General features: G+C 44.9%; 1 protein-coding gene across 1 annotated transcript in view; it reads left to right on the forward strand.

The window, feature by feature from the left end:
• Positions 1–19,557, forward strand: part of COBL (cordon-bleu WH2 repeat protein) — a 255,876-nt gene that overhangs the window by 94,933 nt on the left and 141,386 nt on the right. The window contains exons 5-7 of the mRNA XM_056857870.1: positions 5,456–5,500; positions 7,020–7,108; positions 10,007–10,093. Of these exons, the coding sequence (XP_056713848.1) occupies positions 5,456–5,500; positions 7,020–7,108; positions 10,007–10,093 (221 nt within the window). The remainder of the gene's footprint in view (positions 1–5,455; positions 5,501–7,019; positions 7,109–10,006; positions 10,094–19,557) is intronic.

A 19,557-nucleotide genomic window follows, 5' to 3' on the forward strand; every position in this document is an offset into this window, starting at 1 on the left:
TACTCTTAAGGAAGTGGCTCTGAGTAGGGCCCCGCTTCTTTTAATTTCTGATTATTTACTAAAACTCAAGAAGGAGGGTTTAGCCTACTCCTTGGTCAAGGTACATTTGGCAGCAATTTCTGCCCACCATGAGGGAGTGGAGGCCTCCACAGTTTTTCACACAAGATGTCAAAGGGGGTTATGAAGGTCCTCTGAGAGCCAGCATGGTATAGTGGTTAAGAGCGGTGGTTTGGAGCAGTGGACTCTGATCTGGAGAACTGGGTTTGATTCCCCACTCCTTCACATGAGCAGCGGAGGGTAAATCTGGTGAACTGGGCTTGTTTCCCCACTCCTACACATGAAGCCAGCTTGGGTGGCCTTGGACTAGTCATACTCTCTCAGCCCCACCCACCTCACAGGGTATCTGATGTGGGGAGGGGAAGTGAAGGTGATTGTAAGCCGGTTTGATTCTTCCTTAAGTGGTAGAGAAAGTCAGCATATAAAAACCAACTCTTCTTCTCCTTCTCCTCCTTCTCCTCTTTAATTCTTACCTGTCTAGGATGCCTATTGTCCCACAGTGGTCATTGACCCTAGTGTTGGCTAAACCCATGGGAGATCCTTTTGAGATTCATGTTCCCTATGTATGTTGTCTATGAAGGTCTGTTTATATTTGCCTGTAGGGTGAGTGAGATAGCAGGTTACATTTGCCTGTAGGGTGAGTGAGATAGCAGACCTGAGAAGGGATCTCCCTTTTCTGAAGGTGTTCCCAGAGTGGGTGGTGTTGAGACCGTCTGTTTGCTTCTTTCCCAAGGAAGCTTCCAGGTTTCACCCAGACCAAGAGGTTATCCTCCCTTTGTTCTTCCCTGCACCTACATCAGAGGCTGAAAGAACACTCCACGCATTAGATGTGAGACGAGCATTGTTGTTTTATCTGCATAGATGTAAGGAAATTTGAAAGGATGTGTCTTTGTTTATTTGCCATTCTGGTCCAAATAAAGGGAAAAGGGCTTCCTCACAAATGTCTAGATGGATCGTCTCAACTGTCATGCTCTGTTATGAGAAAGCACAGCTTCCTTGTCCACTGGGTGACTGCACTCATTCTACCAGGGTGCACACATCCTTTGCTGCCTGCTTACAGGGTGTACCATTGAGGAAGATTTGTTGAGCGGAAACATGGTCCATGGCTGACACATTCGTGAAGCACTGTGCCCTGGACCTGCAAGCCAGGAAAGAAGCAGAAGTTGGGAAAGCCATACTTCATTCCCTGTTCCTGTAGGGAGAAAAACTCTACTGGCTTGGGGAAATCCTAATGTAGGACTGCACAGAAGACTGACGATGAAAACAGACCTGCACTTAACTGTAACTGCTGTTCATCGTGGTCTTCAGTGCAGGCACACATTCCCTCCCTTCCCCATTGGGAGCTCTCTCTCTGATTCCAGCGGCTCAGGGGGAACTGAGGGAAGGGGGCACAGCCACACCTGGGATGAGACAGTTATGGCAGAAACGCCAATATGGCTCCGGTGCACTGCACCCCTAGCAGTTTTAAGCTAGAAACTGCTAGGCCAATGGCTGGTCTGCACATGCGCAGTCCCAACGTGTGCCTGCACTGAAGACCTTGATGAACAGCAGTTACAGGTAAGCGCAACCCTGTTTTCCCCCCTGCCTCTTTCCTGTTTGGTTATCAAGTTTACTGAAGCAGCAAGAGGGCTGGTACAGTTGTACCTGTGAGAAGAAGTTGCTTTGTAGATGTTTGTTTGTATACAGCAATTATTATTGTGTTTTCTGGATCGAGAGCTGAGTATTGCCTATGCCCTAGGGATAAGTTTTCTTCAATTTAGTAGCCTGTGGAAATGCTTATGATGCCTGTTCCCATGGGAATTCATATAACAATGAAATGAAAGGTATATACACTTTTATTCCTTTCCAGTGTTATGGAGATTCTGGAAGCAATTCTATGACTAAGCCATAAATGTGCAGAGTCGAGGTCTATCGACTCCCAGCCCCAGGTCTTCCCATGTAATCTTCTCTGCCATACAGGGATTCTCCTTTTCATTTCCCTTGTACTTGGTACAATCACCTTTTTCCTGTGCAAGTATCAGAAGAAACTGTCTCTCATTAGCATAATTTATCATCTGTACATATTGTGTTGTATTTATTGATACGGTCTGTTTGACCAGCCAAAAGTTAATCCATAAAATTATCGGACTTAATAGAACTGTAAAACTAATATAAATTACAAAATTAAATAAAAGACTAATGATATTAAAATGTAAAATATTAAAACATATCACAAGAATTAACTTGACATCCTAATATTTCTAAAAGTATTAGTAAGGTTTTAAAAAAAATTCAATCCTATTTTTGCGAGTTTTAATTGCAATGGCACACAATTTGGCAGTTGGGAGCAAAAAGCGTGGAGTTTCCCCCATCAGGAGCCTCTTAGTCAGGACCTCTACTGGCTTATCGGGGAATCCACTGATCAGGGGAGCAATGAATTTAATACGGGCCTCATGTTAAAATGGACAGCTGAACAATACATGTTCGGTGGTTTCAATGACTCCTGATCTGCAAGGGCATAGCCTTTCTGATCTTGGAATCTTTTTGTATTTTTCTTCTAGGATAGCTGAAGGCAGAGCATGACATCTGGCTAGAGTGTAGGCCTTCCTATAGTTGATACATTCCAAATGGGAGAAATATGCTGCAGGGGTAACTAGGTATCTAGATTTTTCTGGAGCCAAGAAGAAGGGTGAGTTCCCCAGGTCTGCCTGACGTCATCAGTACATATTAAGAATAAACAACATCTTTTTCCATGGACTACCCACTGGCTTGCTCTGAAACAGTAATGCTTTATTAGGAGCAAAAAGACAGATTAAAGGACTGACTGCCTACAGGCAGGTGAGGCTGGTAATGGCGTAACATAGGCAGGTTACATGTTTAAATGCACTACAGGCTGTGAAAGTAAACATGGCTAAGCAACCCCGAAATAAGCGATTCCCGGGGAAGGAAGACTAAATATTAGAGTGCAGCTGTGGAAAACAGGACGAGCGAAACTGTACACAGAATTTACAGGCATGAGAACCAAGGACTTGACGTGTAGCCAGAAACTGGCCCACTCATGTCAAGAGCCTTTACTACTGCTAACAGCAAAGGCCTGACATTCTGCTCCCCCTAAGGCACCCCCTCCCAACAATCGGGCGAGGTTTCTGGGGGCATGCATCGTGAAATTGGCGAACCAGACAGGGGACAGTTACATGGTGTTCAGCCACCCACTCATCGTGACCCGGACCCAAGTGCTTCCAGCGAACCAGATAGTAGAGCACCTTGCCGCGGATCCAGGAATCTAGGATCTTGGAAACTTCTAAATGTTCCTCCCCCACCCCAACACCGGGAGCTCGGGAGCAGGACCGGGGTGCCATACTGGTGCGGGAATGTATTTCTTTAGCAAACTGACATGAAACACTAGATGGATGCCCCTCAGGGACTTCGGAAGGCTGAGTTCCACTGTGACTTCATTAATGAGCCGTGAGACTGGGAAAGGCCCCACATACTTCTCACTGAGTTTCTTACACTGGTGTAGCGAGTGGAGGTTTTTTGTGGACAGATATACCTAGTCCCCCACCTTGATGTTCCACCCCGGAGAAAGGTGTTTGTCTGCTTGTGCTTTATATTTGTGCTTGGCCCACTCTAAATTCTTTTGCAACCAGGGCCAAGTGTTTTGTACTACGTTCACCCAGTCGGCCACCTCAGTGTCAGCCCCCTCCCCTGTGAGATCCACATTACCAAAGGGTCCGAAGTCTTTACCATATATCACCTGGAACGGGCTGAAACCTGTGGACTGATGGGAGGCATTATTATAGACATACTCTGCAAAAGGCAAAAGATCCACCTAATCATCCTGGTGGTAATTTACATAGCAACACAAATAACATTCTAGCACTGAATTGACACGTTCGGTCTGACCATCAGTCTTGGGGTGGTAGGCACTGGATAACCCCTGTTCCACCCCTACCAATTTAAGGAAAGCTTTCCAAAACTTTGCCACAAATTGTGGGCTCTGATCCAAAACCACCTTATGCGAGAAGGAGTGATATTTGAAGACATGTGACACAAACAATCGATCTAATTTTTGAGCTGTGGGAAGTCCCGTGCAAGGGACTAAATGCACTTGTTTAGAAAAAAGGTCTGTGACCACCCATAGTACCATTTTTTCCCTGCTGGGAGGAAGATCCATGACGAAATCCATGGCAATAACTTCCCAGGGAGTCGAAGGTGTTTCCAAAGGCTTCAAAAGTCCGGGTGGCTTCCCCACCACCCTTTTGGCTGTAGCGCAACTGGGGCAACTCCGAATAAAAGAATCTAAGTCCGTTCTCATCCCTGGCCACCAGAATTGCCTGTGAAAAAGATGCAGGGTTTTAACGAAACCAAAATGGTGAAACATAGGCAGGTAATGGCAAAACATGGGCAGGTTACATGTTTAAAAGCACTACAGGCTGTGAAAGTAAACGTGGCTAAGCAACCCCGAGATAAGCGATTCCCAGGGAAGGAAGACTAAACATTAGAGCGCAGCTGTGGAAAACAGGACTAGCGAAACCACACAGAATTAACAGGCATGAGAACCAAGGACTTGACGTGTAGCCAGAAACTGGCCTACTCATGTCAAGAGCCTTTCCTCCTGCTAACAGCAAAGGCCTGACAGCTATGCTTATAAAAACAGGCATATTGATTTCACAGTCTTTATCTCATTGTTGTCTGTGCAATGGTGGTCCTGTGAGCTAGGAGAAAGAGTTAAGTAGCCTATGCTACGGGTCCCCAATGTTGTAGAACCTGTGGGCATCTTTGGAAATTTGAGAGCAGGTAGTGAGTGCCACAACAAAATGGCTGCCAGGGGCGGGGTAGGACAATCTCAAAATGGCTTTCATGGGGCAGGCCTCAGCCACAAAGATGGAGGCAGCTGTTTCCAAGGTGCCAGTGTAATGCCTCTTTTGAAGTACTTCCTACTCCAATAACATGGAGGAAATCCAGTACTAGCTCTTTGCTTTGTACAAGAGATATTTGAGAATGCGACAAGTGGGCACCAGGAAACACCAGTGGGCACCACATTGGGGATTACTGTCCTGCAACTTCCCTTGTTTCATCTTTCAGATTCTGTAGTAGGTGTACACTTAAAAAAAGGGAGTAATTATAAGTAACTGCTTGTATTGTCTACTTTAGGGCTTACTTTTCAGCCATAGCTCATAGTATCTTATCTAAAACTGCCATTCATCAGTTTAGGGCAGAGGCGAAAATTTCCTATATATAGGGCAGGTGCTAACACCTTTACCTGGAGCTGTAGAGATTGTGGGCCTCAGGATTTGTCTTCAGAGGAGCAAATGGGAGCTCTTGGTCCCAACCCTGTGACACTCAGATGCAAAAATTGAGAGCATCTCTAATATTCTTTCTCTCTTTTATTTTGTCCTTTTCATTTCCTCTTTTCCAGTCCTGCCATCAAAAGCTCAATCTGAACCTTCTCTGAACTGTAGAGGTACTGTACAATGAAGCTTAGAGAGAAATTATTTCCCTTCTAACATTTTCTTTTGCATGGCTTTGATGACTAATGCATTTAGGCTTCTGCTGTAAGCCAATAGATCACCTTAGTGTGTCTTCACATTATAGATGATGACACAGAGCTTTTTCTCAGTTTTGTTCTTTAGAAAGATGTGTGTATGTTAGCATCTATGAACTGAAATATGCATGGTAGCTAACCACATACTTCAGTGCATATAGGGCACTTTCCCACTTGCCAAATAATGCACTTTCAATTCACTTTCAGTACATTTCAACGACCATTTGCAAGTGGATTTTGCCAGTTCACACAGTAAAATCCAGCTTCAAAGTACATTGAAAGTGGATTGAAAGTGCCCCTAGTCACAGAAAACAGGCAATACATTCCCTGTTGGCTGTTGAGATGTGTTTGGATTACTGCACCCTTCTTTTGTGCTGCTGCTGATGCAGTAGATTCTATCCCTGGGCACGTGGGGTCATGCTTCGGATAATTGCCAGTCAACATTCAACAAATGTGTGAGCTTGCTGTGTACGTCTAGGCAGGTGTGGCGCAAGTCTGGGAGGTGGCAAGAAGAAGATGCCATGCTTGTTGCAAGGTGAATCCTAGTGGCATCTTGTTGCCCTTAGCTGATTGTGGGGCCTCCAGCAGCAGCTTTGGCAGTGAACCAGCCTTCCCTCCCCCCAGGTGACTCCCCCATGAAGGGATGAGTCCCTTGTGTGATTACTTCCTCTACCTTTTCTCTGTTCCCAAATCCCCTCCTTGCAGTGTGTAGTTTAGCCTACAGTGTGTTTCCTTAATGTGTGACTCTGTACTAAAGTAGAAAACTTTCTTCTAGATGCTTTAGAGGAATTGCAGCAGTGCAGTATGGTCTCTGGCCTCACTGTTAATTATATAATATGAAGGAGAAATACAGAAGACACTTGCCATTTGCAGGAAATCTGTTCCCTGGATCACCTCAAATGGCAAAATATATGTATCCTGGGAGGCAGGGTTCCAGTACCTTCTAGTAGCAACACAACAAAATTTCCTGTGAAATTTAAAAGAGACTGGATGCTGCACCATGTGATCAGACTGTGAATAAGTGAAATCGTGAGTCATGAATCCACAAATTGCAAATACTATAATTGATAGGAATATATTTCACACTTTATATACTCCAAAAAATAAAATTTATTTCTTCAGTAATGCCAGGATACAGTGAAATGGGGGTAATGGTTTTAAGCTTAAATGCTTTTGAATCTACTTTTTTAAAATTGGGCTAAAAGAAAGGTTAGTAGGGTTGGATCCAAATCACTAACTTGGAAAAAAATGACACTTGACCTCTCCCTTTTGTGAGCAATTCATACTGCAGCACCAGAGCTTAGAATTCATTTGTGTGTGTTCAGCCATATGTTACCAGCCGCTGATTTCCATCCTCAAAGTTAATGGTAGATTTTTTCACCCTTTAATTGATGCTGTGTGTGATAGGAGTACTGATGAAGTATTATTTGTATTACAGAGACAAGAAATTCAACTAGCTCTGACCCAGTGGAAAAAGAAAAGAAAAGATTTCTGGGATTTTTCAAAACTAATAAAAGAAACAGTAAGGTAAAATGTGTTTGTTCCTTTTAAAAATTGTTTCAGTTTGTGTTTGTCTGTTATGGCTATACAGGTCTCTGTTTTTTTAAGGAACATGTAATATACATTTGTTGCAGCTGGATGCATCCACCTTCCAGGCTCATAGGGAGCAGCATCAGTCGTAATAATTTATGGCCAGAAGACATTTGTTGTTCTTCCCTTATGTCATTTGCCCATTTATTTTCATTAATACATAATAGCAGTACCTGATGGAGAGCCAGCATGGTGTAGTAGTTAAGAGTGGCGGAGTCTAATCTGGAGAACCAGGTTCGATTCCCCACTCTTCCACATGAAGCCTGCTGTGTGACCTTGGGCTAGTCACAGTTCGCTCCGAACTCTCTCAGCCCATGCAGAGGCAGGCAATGGCAAAACACCTCCCAATGTCTCTTGCCTTGAAAACCCTACGGGGTCGCCATAAGTCAGCTGTGACTTGATGTCACACACACACACAGTACCCAATGAGTATGTAATGAGGCAGGGGATAGATTACTGCTGTCTTGTCTCTGTTTTTCAAGATATTAATTGGGGGTTGCTACGTTTTTTTTTGTTTTTTTTTTGAAGTCCAGAATCCCTGAGCGTGCCATCCCAATTTTTCTGGATGTCCCCATAAGAGTTTTGGGTAGATAAATATTACGTCACTTCCTTTCTCCCACAGACTGGGAGACCGAGCACTAATCTGACTGTTTCTTGAAAAAAAATATTGTGTGGCTAGACTTGTAGCTCTAACGGCAATAGCAAGGAAACAAACACTTCTCACCCAGTTATGTAAAGGACACAGATCCTCGTGTGTATGGTTGAATGTAGAGGGACTTTAAGATAAAAGAGATTCAAGAAAAGCCCAGTTGATTCAACCAGTGGCAGTAATTGAGGGCTATGATGTTCATGGATCATATTTTCTCAGTACAGATTTCACCCATTTACAGGGGGGAAAGCTCACAGTACTTCCTTGCCCAGAGTCATGTATAAAACCTGTATGTGAAAATCTCAGAGGCAGAACACTTCAAGTTACAGGTGTATGAGATGGAGCTGTGGCTCAGTGGTAGAGTGCCTGCTTGGCTTTCAGAAGGTCCCAGGTTCAATCCCCAGCATCTCCAGTTAAACACTCTCATATAGCAGAAAGACCTCTCTACCCGAGACCCTAGAGAGCCACTGCCAGTCTGAATGGACAGTACTTACCTTGATGGATCAATGGTCTGTTCAGTATAAGTCAGCTTCATTTGTTCAGGATAAGGAGAATTTGCAGGGGAGGGATGTTGGTTTCATGCCTTGCATGTGAGTTTCCTGGCAGTATCTGGCTGCTTGGCTGTTGAAATGCTGGATTAGATGGACCTTTTATCTGGTCCAGTAGGGCTGTTCTCCTGTTTTCATATTAGCTTCTGTTTGGTTAGGCTTGTGCATCTTTGGAAGTGGAAAGTGAAGTGTTTTTTCCTCACAAATAGTACATTCAAGCAGCAGCTGTTCCTGTGCTGCCTCTGAATAGCTGTACGTGACTCTGGGCAAAGGTTATCTTGATCTTTTCTTTGTGTGGGAAGATGTTGTGCATTATGAAATAGCTCTCAGCCATGGGCTTTTCCCGAACACTTAAATTTTGATGCACCAGGTAAAGACGTGGCAGCTGTCAACCACCTTTCAGACCTGTTTGGGCGTGGACAAGCCCTTCCATGCAGAAGTACGTGACAAATTAGACATCATGAATGTAGACGTCTTCTCCTCTCAACAGTTTTGTCCATACAAAAAATATCACTTCTTGAAACCTTCTCTGTGTTGAGTTGAATCCAATGGTTCCTCTTTATTGGAGGAAGGAAACTTTATTTATCCAGTGATACACTTGAAAAGAGATCCAGTGTGGTATAGTGGTTAAGAGTGCGGACTCTAATCTGGAGAACTGGGTTTGATTCCCCATTCCTCCACATGAAGTCTGCTGGGTGACCTTGGGCCAGTCACAGTTATTTCAGAACTCTCTCAGTCCCCACGGAGGCAGGCAATGGCAAACCACCTCCGAATGTCTCTTGCGTTGAAAACCCTGTGGGGTCGACTCACCATAAGTCAGCTGTTACTTGAAGGCACTTTCCTTTACCGCGCTTCAAAAACCAACATTCAGAGTAACCACAGTCTTCCTCTGCAATGGATACCCAAAGTAGCATACATTGTTCTCCTTTCCTTCATTTTACCTTCACAACAGCAACCCTGGGAGGTAGGTTAGGTTGTGAGTGTGTGACTGGCCTGAGGTCACCCAGTAAGCTTCAATGGCAGAGTGGGGATTCCAAACTGGTGGGGATTTGAACCTGGGTCTCCCAGATCCTAGTCAGACACTCTAAAAATTCATCATTCAAAATAAATAAATAAATAAATAAATAGGGGATAAATAAATAGGGGAGGGGCTGTGGCTCACTTTGTAGAGCATCTCCTTGGCATGCAGAAGGTCTCAGGTTCAATCCCTGGCATCTCCAGTTAAAGGGATTAGGCAAGCAGGTGATGTGAAAGACCTTTGCCTGAGTCCCTGGAGAGCCGTTGCCGGTCTGAGTAGACAGTACTGATTTTGAAGGCAACTTGGTATAAGGCAACTTCATGTGACCATGTGTTCAAATAATTTTTAAAGAGAAGTCTTAACATTATTTTCGGCACTGTTCTCTCACCCCCACCCCCACTGGGTTCTTCTGTAATCTTCCCTGAATAGTCCTGTGGTATGAACTCTGTTATGGTAGCTTTCCTCAAAAATACCGAACAAGTGGTCGTTGTCTCTGGTTTGCTTTCCCACCCACACAATGTTTTGTTGGTCTGGTCCATCACAGTTGTTCATAGCTGGTATGGAATGTGGTGTTGTTGTTTTTTGGGTGTGGTTACGTAGGATGCTTATTTGTGTTCCAGGCAGAAGAGTCCTTGGTGAGGATGGATGTGGATTATGCCAGCGAAGAGCCTTTAAAATCAACTACAGCAAGTCAACAAAGCCTGGATGTAAGTATTAATAGGGTCTCTAGGTGGCGGTAATGTCATTTAAAAAGCTTTAGGTTCTAGTGGCTTGCCTGCAAGAAGGTTCTTTGTGGCAGAGATTACATATGTGTCTTAATAGAATTCAGTTCTGTTAATAATAGAATTAAATTCTGTAATATATATCTGTCTGTAATTAAAACCAGCAAACAAATGGGGAGAAAACTGTATTCATTATTCTCAAGTAACTGGAAAAAGGAGTACATGTGAGGCAACTGTGAATAAAAATCTTGATATAAGAAAAATATATTAAGCTGTATACAGTACATTCAGTGACAAACAGTCTCAAATTATTTCACACAGTTATCAAGTAACAGAAGCATAAGAAAAAATATGACGGCCCAATGCTCTGTGTTGAAAGCTAGGAGGGGAAAGTTGGTCGAAGCATTCATTTGACTAATTAAGAATGGGAACATTCTCGATCAAGGGTCCTCAGCCTTTCTGAGCATGCAGGCACCTTTGGAATTCTGGCACAGCATGGTGGGTGCAGCCACAAAATGGCTGTCATAAAATGGCTGCTGCAGGAGGTGGAGCCAGCCACAGAATGGTTTCCCCCCGCTTACCTTCAGTCACGCAGTGAAGATCCTTGTGCCGTGGTAACAGCTGCTGCCAAAGTAATGTTTTTAAAAATCTGCACAGCTAATCAAATAATGGCCAGTCAGGAGCCTTGCTGGGCAAAAGCCACATCTGGCCCCACCCATTTTCTAACAACACTTGGTGGGCACCAGGAATAATGTTGGCAGGCACTGTGATGCCCATGGGCACCATGTTGGGGACCCCTGTTCTAGGTCACTGGAAGGTTTTTAAAAAATATTGTAAAAAAAGTATTGTAAGAACCTCAGCAAAGTCCCAGCAGCAGACCAGACCAGCAAAGAAGCCCTTTCTGCTACAATAGCGCCAATAGAAAAGAGAAAGAGTCCAATAGCACCTTAAAGACTAACAAAATTTCTGGCAGGGTATGAGCTATCGTGAGCCACAGCTCACTTCTTCAGATACAGCTAGAATGTGAGTCCATCTATCATAAAGTAGAGAAGAGTGAATTAGACACACAATGGCAGTGTAAATGTAAAAAGCAAGCAAATGAGATTAGCAGGCATGATTGGATTAGGGGTGATATTCAGAGGGGTAGTAGGCATGGAGAAATCAGCACTGGTAATGAGACAGGAATCTCAGATCTCTATTAAGTCCTGGAGAATGCATAGCCTTGAGCTTCATTATTAGTTGGGCCAATGTCATTTTAGAGCCTGTCTCTGTATGAGGAAACCCAGTTCTCCCCATAATTGGACTAACCTTTAAAGAATAACATGGCCCGTAAGAACTTAGAAAACAGACCTTGGCCATCCTTGGTGGAAAGGAAACCAGGAAGATAACTGAAAGTTGCCTCTTGATGTCGCTATCTGCACAAGACAAACCAATGCACATGTTATGTGAGATTCCTACCAATGAAGTCTAAAATGAGTTGTGATTATTTTAAGAGTCTATTCTATAAATGAGAAATAAGGAGAATATATCAAGTCCTGAACCACATTTATCGATCCTTGAACGTGCTGCTTATTTGCATTGAAAAGCAGTGGGGGTGGGGACAATCAAAACTGAAGGAAGAATAGAAGGATATAAAGGTGTAAAGATCTGTAAATAGATCACAAGGAGGGAATGGCTATAATTTAAGGCAGGACTGAACAAATCCCAGGTGCCAGGTCACTATGGCACCCAAAAAATTCACTGTAGTACCTAGCCATGATTTTATTATAGTGTCTCTTGGAAATACTCAGTGGAAGTACAAAGCTTATTTATCATATCACATTGGAATATGTTCTTTGTGTGACATAAAAATGCATATGCATGAAGTCACTGTCATTGCTTAGTTATGTCAGTGGTGCTCAAGGAATTCATTTCTTAACCAGTTTCTTTCTCTACTGGCTCTAATATTCATTAAACAGAGCTTTTAAAAGCCCCATACTGTCCTCAATGGGGCGTCTTTTTCTTCTGTTTTTTTTTAATCCCTTTTTTTACCTCTGCGGCAACCAGGAAGCCTCTGAGGAGGAAGCGTAGATGGGCTGCTCCTGGCCGCCATCAAAATACCTCCCCCCCCACCTAGGAATGGGCTGCCTGTGTCTCTCACCAGAATGGCTGATTCATAAGCTCTTATTGATCCTTCTCAGTGCTACTAGAGGCTAACTGTAGACACACATATTTAATCCAGTTTACCTGCCTTCCGTGTATTCCTGTAGAATTTATTGTGGTAAATTGGTGTCTAAATTTATCAGGGTCACTTTTAATCATATTCTCTATGGCCCACTTTTCACGGAAGATTTTGATGTCCTCTTGCCGCAGAGCAAAAAAAAAAAAAAAAAGATTTAAATTTATTTTTCATGGGCGTGATTTAAATTCATGTTTTCATATCCCCATCAATCCAGAAGTAGTTTTAGTTTTTCATGGGAACAAAGCAAGCAGTATTCTACAACGGTTTGGTCTGTCCCCTTCTGAAAAGCTCATGGTTTATGCTCGCCCCCAACTCCGCCCAGCGGATTACCCAGTGCAGTTCACCTCTGTGGGGACAGCCCCAGCCAAAAAAAAGCACCAGTCCCTCCAGTTTCCTTATATGACTTTTCTATTTACCATGCTTCCCGTTCCTCCCCTTCCCCCCAGTAGAGCTCCAGCCATCCATTGCCAGGAACTTCCATCCAGATAGAGAAGGGAGACCCAGAGCAAACTGGCTGCCCCTCTTCAGAAGGGTGACGGGAGTTTTGGCTTGGATTTGCCGCTCTCAGGATGCCCCCCCCCAACACACACACACAGGGTCGCACCGGCAGGAGGGAGACCCAGAGCAGACTGGCTGCCCCTCTTCAGAAGGGTGACGGGAGTTTTGGCTTGGATTTGCAGGAGGGAGATCTGTCCTGCCTTGGAGGGAGGCTGTCCCCCGGGCTTGAAACTCTCCCAGCCAATCGCCGTTCACAGGGGAGGAGAAATTAGCCGACATGAGCGGGGACAATTGGTCCGAACCCAGGAACGTTTTTCACGGAGCAGGAAAAAAAACGCGTAGCAACCACAAAGAACGGACCAACGTAGGTTTGAGAAGACGCGGAGTTGACGTGGTTTTTCTGCACTCGAAGCGTTCATGAAAATCAAAAATTTGCCACGGGGCAAAACAAAGGCAACACCATGCCAAACCTCCGTGAAAAAATGACCTATGCCTGCAGTTCTATATCATTAGAAATTTTGTTGGGTGAATGAGAACCAAAATCCTTTGCTGCCACTGCTAATTATTTTGCATCAATAGAAATTAGCAAGGGGAGGAAAAACCCTATCAGTCTTGATGGCTAGTATTGCATACTGTACTGTGTATTGAAAAATGCTCCACCGAAATTAATGGGCTCAAAGAAGTGTAACTCTGTTCAGGACTGCTATGTCATCATACTAAAGATTATTGCCAGACCAATTAACAGTATTAAAAAAGTATCATGTGTTTAAAAATTTTAAATTGCCATTCTGCTAACTTCAGCTGGACAGTTTAGATATTCACAGAAGAGAGGGACATAGATATCTGGAATGGAGGATGCAAGAATGAATAGATACTGTTGGATATAGAAGGTACAGAGGTGTGGTGCGGGGAACAGCTGCGGATTATGAATGTGTTCTGGTGGATGAGAAGAACCAGCATGTAGGTTTGGAGAGCTTGGAACTAGTTAGTCTGAGAATTCATAACTTGCTGAATATAGAATTTCTTGATTCCCCACTCCTCCACATGAGCGGCAGAGGCTAATCTGGTGAACTGGATTTGTTTCCCCACTCCTACACACGAAGCCAGCTGGGTGACCTTGGGCAAGTCATTCTCTCTCAGCCTCACCTACTTCACAGGGTGTCTGTTGTGGGGAGGGGAAGGGAAGGTGATTGTAAGCCGGTTTGATTCTCCCTTAAGTGGCAGAGAAGGTCGGCATATAAAAACCAACTTCTTCTTCTTATTATTATTCTTCCCTCTGTCCCTCCATTGCTTTCTTTAGTACAGGGGTGGGGAACCTTTTTTCCACCAAGGGCCATTTGTATATTTATAACATCATTTGCGGGCCATACATCAACTTAAAAATTAGCCGGCCAAGCCCCAAGCAGGCAGCTGCCCCAGATGCGGGTGAGGAAGGCATCCAATCGGTGGTGCACTTGCCCACCTGGTGGCACAGAATGGTCTGTTGCACCAGCAGGGTGTAGCCGTCCAGCCGCACGCCAGAGTTGCTCCTGCTCCGCATGGTCGGGGCTGGATTCTACAGCAGGCTCCTGCTACCTCCACCCATAGGGATGAAATGAGGACACACTGGCTAAGAACTCCCCCCTGCGCATTCTGGCCCTGCCCCCTTTAACCCCTCCATTGTCGCCACTTCCGCCCCCATCCCTCTTGTAGTACAGAGGGAATATGTTTCTCCACGGCCCGGGTGGGAAAGGGTTAACACAGTTTCTTGGGTGGTCTTAGCAGTTCCATAGCTAATGACTCTTCTGCAAGGGGGGAAAAGGTTCCTTTTCTCAGCAAAGCAAACTCACATCCACCTTGAATAGAGGCTATTCCTGTCTGCGGGAGGAGGCGGATCACCAGTCTTAGATCCTTCTGAGCTAGAGATCTGCCAGGACCCACGAAGGGCCAAATCAAATGATTTTGCTGGCCTTATACGGCCCCAGGGCCTGACGTTCCCCACCCCTGCTTTAGTACATGAGCACATGTGAGCATGTGTATGCACATGCGCACACACAGCACACACACACACACACACAGTAACCTCAGCTGAAGAGGCTTAACTGTGTATTATAAAGTCATCGAGTCACGTGTCAGGTCTGAATTGGCCACAAAGACTTTGTTGTGAATTTTCCATTTGTGCAGGGGCCTGAATTAAATTGGGCCCGTCGGGAGAGGCTCTTATTCCTCCCTCCGTCCCGCGTGCCTTTTTCCTGAAGTGGTCCTGTGAAGGCACCATTTACCCCATTGGGGGGTGTTCATATGTACATGTAGATTTCCCCAGTGAGGCAAATAGTACCCCCTGGGGCCATTTCAGATCAGAAAAATGCAGAAGGCTTAAGCACCCTCTCCCGGTGCACCACAGTCCCAATCTAATTCAGGCCCCTGCATACCTGGGAACTGAATTTCCAGTGGGGAACTCATAATGCATGTTGGATTGAAAGTCCTTGTGTAAGACCTGGACACAGCCTGAGGCCTTTGTAACATGTACTAATGCCCAAGTTTAGACTGCAAGTGACTTCTCATTTGCTTATGCTCAGTGCTGTGCGTGCTGATGTACTGTATAAGCAGCAGGTGGTTTATTTCTACAGACTTGCTCCAATCACCTCCCTCACCTGCCTACATACCAGCCTGTATTTTGTATTTCTAGAACCATGTCATGTTGCCTTTTCTTAAATCCTTGTAGGTGGGATTGAAAGAACTATGCAATTGCTTGCTAAAATGACACTTATGTTTTCCAAAGAGTTGCCCCCCACAATTGTTAAATTGTGGAACTCCCTGCCCCAGGATGTGGTGATGGCTACCAACTTGGAAGGCTTTAAGAGGGGAGTGTTCATGGAGGATAGGGCTATCCATGGCTACTAGTCAAAATGAATACTAGTCATGATGCATACCTATTCTCTCCAGGATCAGAGGAGCAGGCCTGTTATATTAGGTGCTTTGAAACACAGGCAGGAGAATGCTGCTGCAGTCACCTTGCTTGTGGGCTTCCTAGAAGAACCTGGTTGGCCACTGTGTGAACAGACTGCTGGACTTGATGGACCTTGGTCTGATCCAGCATGGCTTTTCTTATGTTCTTATGTTCACCCTCATAAGATAAACTGCTTTAGAAACAGATAGGACTTTTGATAATAATCTGATTTGTAATTCATATATAAGCATTGCACAGTTCGACACAAGATTTAGGATTTGACTCTGAGCTTGCTAAAGATTTACTCTGTTGTAATTAAACTCCAGCTCCAATAGAGTATGATTCATGTTTGATCTACAACTCTACAAATGCAGCCAGGAGCAGGCCTTAAGACTGAAGTAATGTTATTAAAAATCTAATGAAAATAGATTTGACCAATGGGGGTGGGGTTAAAAACACATTGAAGACTATTAATCAGGAGTTTCCAGCAGCAAACCCTTTCTTGACTTCAGTCTGGCATCTGCACCGATGAGATACTGAACAGAGACTGTTTCAGTACAAACAGAGAAGGCCCTTCAAATGTAAACATTTGAGCAGCTGGCAGCGGAGATTAGCAAAGTTTCAGTGGGAGGGGAGTAATCGTGAACAGTGGCGCCATCTAAATTTAACTAGAGCCAAATCACACCCCTGTTCAAATATGAGGGGTATCGTTTGAAAAGACTACCAAATGAGCCTAAGAACATTGTCCATCACAATAGTGTGTGGGTGTGTGGCGCATTAAAAGATCTTTGGCTGGCACTCTGTCATAGTTACCTTCATCCCTTTTTGTTAATTCTGTCTGGGGAATTTAATGTAAGGTTCCCTAGCAACCCAGGGTCAAACAGAATGGACCCAACTCTTTTAAAACGATAATCTTCAGCTTGGCCCTCAGATTCAAATTTCAGAGATGGAACGTCCACGCTACTTTGCTGTTATGTCGCTTGCATCCGCTATTAATGTTTCATCCTGAGTTGTAATAGGACTGTTGTTTCGATATCAGCCCGCGTCGCAGTTTCCAGTTCTACAGCCATTTCACCTGATATTGATCCCCTTTAATGCAAGCTTATAATTCATTAGCATAGTAACCTGGAGCAGGCAAGTTGCACATTAGTGTGAGTGCAGAGATAACCAATCTAGAAACACGTTACAGGCAAGCAACCTATTCTTATTGCCTGTTGAAAGCAACCTCTCTTTTTGTGCGTGTGTTCATAAATCTGATGCAAATGTAGTGCTTCAATTGCTTACAAAGCAAATCCATGTTCCTGCTGGAAGAATGACAATCTGTTTTAGAACAATTAGTTAAGGATCAGAGCAGCTTGTTCTTTTATTAACCAAAGATACAGAGCTTGATTTTCCAATTGAGCTACCCAAATGGCTTCTTTGGGCAGCAGAATAAGGGAAGGGCCACCAGAATGGGTCAGAGAAACGGCCCTGGGCATCAAGGCTGTAGCTAGCTAAGGGCACGGATGGCAGGCAGGTACAGCTGGCATCTCTGATACTGGAGCTGTCTTGGTTATGCATGCATTAAAGCCTTTGCAAAGCCATCTGTGCAAGTGTAGTAGATTCTTGCCTTCATATGTTTGGCTGTGTTGGAAACACGTGAGGTTCACTCAGAGCATCACACCACAGAGGAGTTCTCTTTGGGATCTGATCTGGAGCAGCAGCAGGATCGGTCATTTTCCCTGTCGGTCATTATCCCTATTGGTCTTTTTCTTTCTATTGGTTTCTGCCTGAGGTCGTGGCCTGTGGCTGCCACACCTGCCCTCCTTCATCCCAAGTGTGGGTCATGGACCTGCTGGCCTCTCTCTGAAAGAAGAAAGAGAGCACCGGACCCATCCTGGAGAAGAAACAAATTTGTCGCAACCATCTTTACTTCTTTAACTTCCAAGCATTCTTGCTTTCCTTTGAGTCCTGTCCTATCCTGGCTGCAATGAGAGAGCCAGCGTGGCATAGTAGTTAAGAGTGGTAGACAATAATCTGGAGAACCAGGTTCAATTCCCCACTCCTGCACATGAAGTCTGCTGGGTGACCTTGTCACGGTTCTCTCAGAATTTTCTCAGCCCCACCTACCTCACAAGGTGCTTGTTGTGGGAAGAGGAAGGGAAGGTGATTGTAAGCCCCTCTGAGACTCCTTAAAGTAGAGAAAAGCAGGGTATACAAACCAACTCTTTTTCTCTGTCTCTGTCTCTGTCTCTCTCTCTCTCTCTCTTCCTTCCTTCCCTCCCTCCCTCCCTCCCTCCCTCCCTTCTTGTTGTTATTGTTATGTGCAGATCTTTTCAGAGGGTAGTGTGAGGTTCTTCAGCTACCCTCGGCAATCCCAATAAGTCACTTACTCAGACAGGTAAATCAGAAGCAGGTAAACGTTTATTGAGGAGCACGTAGGAACATAGCATGAGCAATCCACGAGTTCAAAGCTGCTAATGGCGAACCAAACTACAAAGCATAACTTTAAGCACAGAGTCATCCCAGGTGCAGCAGCAAGCTTCCTGGGAATTAGGTGATAACGAAGCCTAGCAGGAAGGAGGGAGGGAGTAAGCCATAATACCGAGGGTGCCTACTAGAAGCTCAAGGCCAGAGCAGAAGGAGTGGGGAGGAGTGGGGCAGTTTGACCCGTTCAGAGAACAAAACGAAAGAATACCGCTTGCACAGGAATTGGCCTAACTCATGTCAAGAGCCTGCCTGGACTCCTGGCAGGCTGAACAGCATAACGAATAGATACACTTGAACAGAAATAAGCATGACCCCTGGCATGACACTTGACACTTGAACAAAACCAGGTAGGATTCCAGTCAGGACTCTGACATTCTGCCCCCCTTAAGACCCCCCTCCCAGGTCCATGGCAGGATGAGGCTTCTGGGGGTACTCCTCATGAAACTGCCGAACCAGACGAGGAGCTGCGACATGAGGGGCTGCCACCCACTCATCATAAGCCAGCCCTAAATGCTTCCACCATATTAAATAGAACAACTTCCCTTTTATTTAGCTTGGAATCAAGGATTTTTGACACTTCCAGATGCACCTCCCCGCCCACCACTGTTGGTACCTCGGGCTTAGGTTCTGGGTGGAATTTGGGGGCCGCTACGTAGGGTTTGAGAAGACTGATATGAAACACTGGGTGCACCCCTCTGAGAGCTTTGGGAAGTGCTAGTTCTACAGCCACTTCACTGATCACTCTTGTGATGGGATAGGGGCCCACATATTTGTCACTGAGCTTCTTACATGGCCGCAGGGTCCGAAGATGTTTGGTGGACAAATAGACCTGGTCCCCCACCTTAAAGTTCCTTCCCTGGGAATGATGTTTGTCTGCATGTTCCTTGTATTTGCGTTTAGCTCGCTCCAGATTTTTTTGAAGCCACGTGTTTTGAGCGACCTGCACCCAATCACCCACTTCTCCTTTGATCCCCTCCTCCTGGAGCATATCAATGTTTCCAAAGGGTCCAAAGTCCTTGCGTACACCACTTGGAAGGGACTATACCCGGTAGACAAATGAGGAGCATTATTGTAAGCATATTCAGCAAAAGGCAGTAGATCCACCCAATCATCCTGGTGATAAATAGCATTCCAACACAGAATTAACACGTTCCGTCTGTCCATCCATCTGAGGATGGTGTGCCGAAGACAAACCTTGTTCCACCCCCATGAGCTCTAAAAACGCCTTCCAGAACTTAGCCACGAACTGTGGGCCCCTGTCGAATATTATTTTGCGTGGGAACTAGTGATATTTCATCACGTGTGTAACAAACACGTTCCAGCTTTTGGGCC

This window comes from Euleptes europaea, chromosome 11, assembly GCF_029931775.1.
Source record: "Euleptes europaea isolate rEulEur1 chromosome 11, rEulEur1.hap1, whole genome shotgun sequence".
Classification (NCBI taxonomy): domain Eukaryota; kingdom Metazoa; phylum Chordata; class Lepidosauria; order Squamata; family Sphaerodactylidae; genus Euleptes; species Euleptes europaea.